Source organism: Nematolebias whitei, chromosome 7, assembly GCF_014905685.2.
Source record: "Nematolebias whitei isolate Nwh7 chromosome 7, NemWhi1, whole genome shotgun sequence".
NCBI lineage: Eukaryota > Metazoa > Chordata > Actinopteri > Cyprinodontiformes > Rivulidae > Nematolebias > Nematolebias whitei.
This window is the reverse complement of record NC_056504.1, coordinates 51,845,524-51,848,506: the sequence shown is the minus strand read 5'-3', so window position 1 is coordinate 51,848,506 and position 2,983 is coordinate 51,845,524. Positions and strand designations below refer to the sequence as shown.

Below are 2,983 nucleotides of genomic sequence, written 5' to 3'. Positions count from 1 at the left end.
CGTTTAATCCATAAAACAGCACTCGGCTCAGCTCAGTGGTCCTCTTCCAGTTAGGAGATTGTGAATTTGGACCCCCGCCTGCTTTTATGTTCCTGAGCGAGAGCTGAGGTCTTTGCAGGAGCGTCACGCATGTTTTATTGTGCACCATCTTCACTTAGAACGCTCACTGGATGGTGGAGTAAGGACACAGGCAGAGGAAGAGACATTTTTAATTTGTACTGCCCTTCATCACATTGACTGTCTCTTAGCCACACCCATATTTTCTCCTCCACATTTTGATTGGTCTAGCTGCCACCAACAGTCTGCTGCCTCTCCCCTCGACTCACCCTCCTTCCTTCCTCTTTCCTCCATCCTCCCTCCCTTCCCTTTCCCCCCATTCGCTGTCTATGCCGCTCGCCAGTGAACGAGTGCTCTCTGTGAAGCAGCTCTGCCTCTTTCTCTCTTTCTCTCCCACCATCTCTGCCTCATTCTGTCCTTTCCCATCTTTGGAGCAGACAGAGGAGCATCGGCACGGCAACAGGGGCAACACAGGAGCGACAGCGGCGAGAGAAAGTCGACAAACATTGTCGAAAAAGGCACAAGCTTCTGAATATTTCCAACAGCAGCTGACAAATCGGAGGAAAACAGTTCAAGGCGGGAGGACAAGCAACAGATTGCTCTTTGCTTGCAACTGTTGCTGGAACTGATGTTGCCCCACCTGATCTCATACGAAGCTGGGACCTGCTGCTTTTGAAAGACGTTTCTCTACATGAAAGAGAAGCTTTTGCTAATGATGCCAAGCAACAAGAAAAAAAGTCTTTGATTCAAACAGGACGATCACGTGGTTTACGTTGGGTGTGAACACCTTCGACAGCATCGTCCTCCGCTCCGTTCATTCCTCTCACATCAGGTCTTAAAGCTCTTGGATGCATACAGGGAGACGTTAGATTGACCTGCAGAGTTCAGAGTTTTGCTGCAAATCTAGAAGAGCAGCATCAAGTTTAATGAGTGTAATGACGCAGGTAAGCTCCGTCAACAGACATCCATAACAACTCTGACTTCTGAGGACCCTGAGGGGTTGAAAAGGAAGATGTGCACAAGGATCTAATGAAGCCAAGAATCAAAAAGGAGATGAATGAATTAGAGAAATACAGCCCTATCAGAGAAAGCCACAGGTAGAAGCGACAAAAACACCAAAGAAAGTGAGCAAGCCGTTCTTTCTTCTAGGATGGTTTTACACATGTGGAGCTCACATCTTGTCTGAGAGTCCTTCAAGAAGAGAAACACGAAACATTTTATTTTTGCTTCAAACTGCTGTAACTGTGCTGGTGCACTGGTTGCAGTCATTGGTGGCGTCGTGGCACTTGTGTTTTGACTCTTCTTTCCGGGGTGAAGTGGATCTGCCGTGGGGGGCAGCTGACAGCCATCCAAGACGCCGCGAGCCGTACTACGCGTGAAGAATGCCCAGCCGCGCCTGGCCAAGCCGGCCGACCCGGGCCCGACGACTGGGCTCTACATGGAGAGGTCGCAGAGCCGCATCAGCCTTTCGGCATCGTTCGAGGCCCTCGCCATCTACTTTCCCTGCATGAACTCCTTTGACGAGGACGATGGAGGTGCGTAAAAATCAGCATCATGCAAAAGAATGCACGCACCACCCCAACAAGACTGGGTCCATTAGGAACATGCATGTTTAATGTTATGCTACTACCAAATCCATATTTTCATAGGTCCACAAGTGACAACTTCATTCCAACATTTGTACATGAGGAAAACTATAAATCAAAAAGAAAATAAACTATGAAGCTGTTTCGTGTGCAAGTTTAAAATTCTGCATCACTTGACAGTTTTGTTGCTTTTCAACATTCAATCTAATCTGAAGTGACATAATTAAGTGTCAACACCTTTAACAGATTACTAATTTAAGACTCCACAATAATGAAAAGAGAAAATGAAAACCATGTTGGCTTCACACACATAAAAATAAAATGCCATCTTGGACTATTCCAGAAAATCTAGTTGAGAAAAACATGAAGAAATACACGAATTATAAACAGTATTTGTCAAATTTGTTAAAAGCCCCACTCTTCTTAGAAGGGGAAAGCTTTGATTTGGAAAATATATATTTTGTGTGTGTTTACCAAATAAATCAGCTTTACTTATGGATTCATTGAAATGATAAGGTGCAGGTTATCCAGTTAAAACGTGTCATTGTTCCTTCAACCAAATGTTTTCCTGACAGACTGTGCACAAGAACAAGCCAGAGAGCCGCTGAACATCAGCAGTTTGATTCTCTGATGAATCGAGTTTGTCTTCAGACTGGACACATCTGATGATGTAATGCATTTTGATCCCAACTCATAGTATTGCTACATTATTCTATTTCTGATTTCCTGTCACACTAATCTTGTCTGGAAAAACTGCAGCAGCAGATTAATTTTCCAGACAGACTGACGTAAAGCACGAAAGTGTTCTTTATGTGTACGCAGTGAATTTTACAGTGAAACTTGCTTTGATGATCTGAATGTACGTGTGAGTCACTCATTATTTGAAGTCCCATAAAATCAATGTCACTATCTTTATGTTTATGGTTGCAGATCAACTGAATGTCACCAAGTTAAAAGAAACAGACAGCCACGGTCAAACAGTTTTATATACACATATTGTATCCTGGTCCTCTAGGACCACTGCCCTGCATGTTTTACATATTTCTCTTCTCCAACACATCTGATTTGAACCAATGGGTGATCAAGGGATTCTGCAGAACATGAAGGTCATTCAACCATTGAACCAGGTGTGATGGAGCAGGGAAACAAATAAAACATGCAGGATAGTGGTCCTCGAAGACCACGATCGGATGCCCCTGCTCTAAAGAGTTAAGTTGTGCTTTATTTCAAAGTCAACATTGTTGCATCAGCAATTTATTTCAAATAATAAATGTTGGGGTGCACTTAATCACTCAGAATATATATATATATATATATATATATATATTCTGAGTGATTAA

At 43.3% G+C, this 2,983-nt stretch overlaps 1 protein-coding gene across 1 annotated transcript in view; it reads left to right on the top strand.

Annotated features, from left to right (window-relative positions):
• Nucleotides 1–1,495: 1,495 nt before the first annotated feature.
• The window catches only part of rims4 (regulating synaptic membrane exocytosis 4), a 171,047-nt gene continuing 169,559 nt past the window's right edge, over nucleotides 1,496–2,983 (top strand). The window contains exon 1 of the mRNA XM_037679038.1: nucleotides 1,496–1,592. Within this exon, the coding sequence (XP_037534966.1) occupies nucleotides 1,496–1,592 (97 nt within the window). The remainder of the gene's footprint in view (nucleotides 1,593–2,983) is intronic.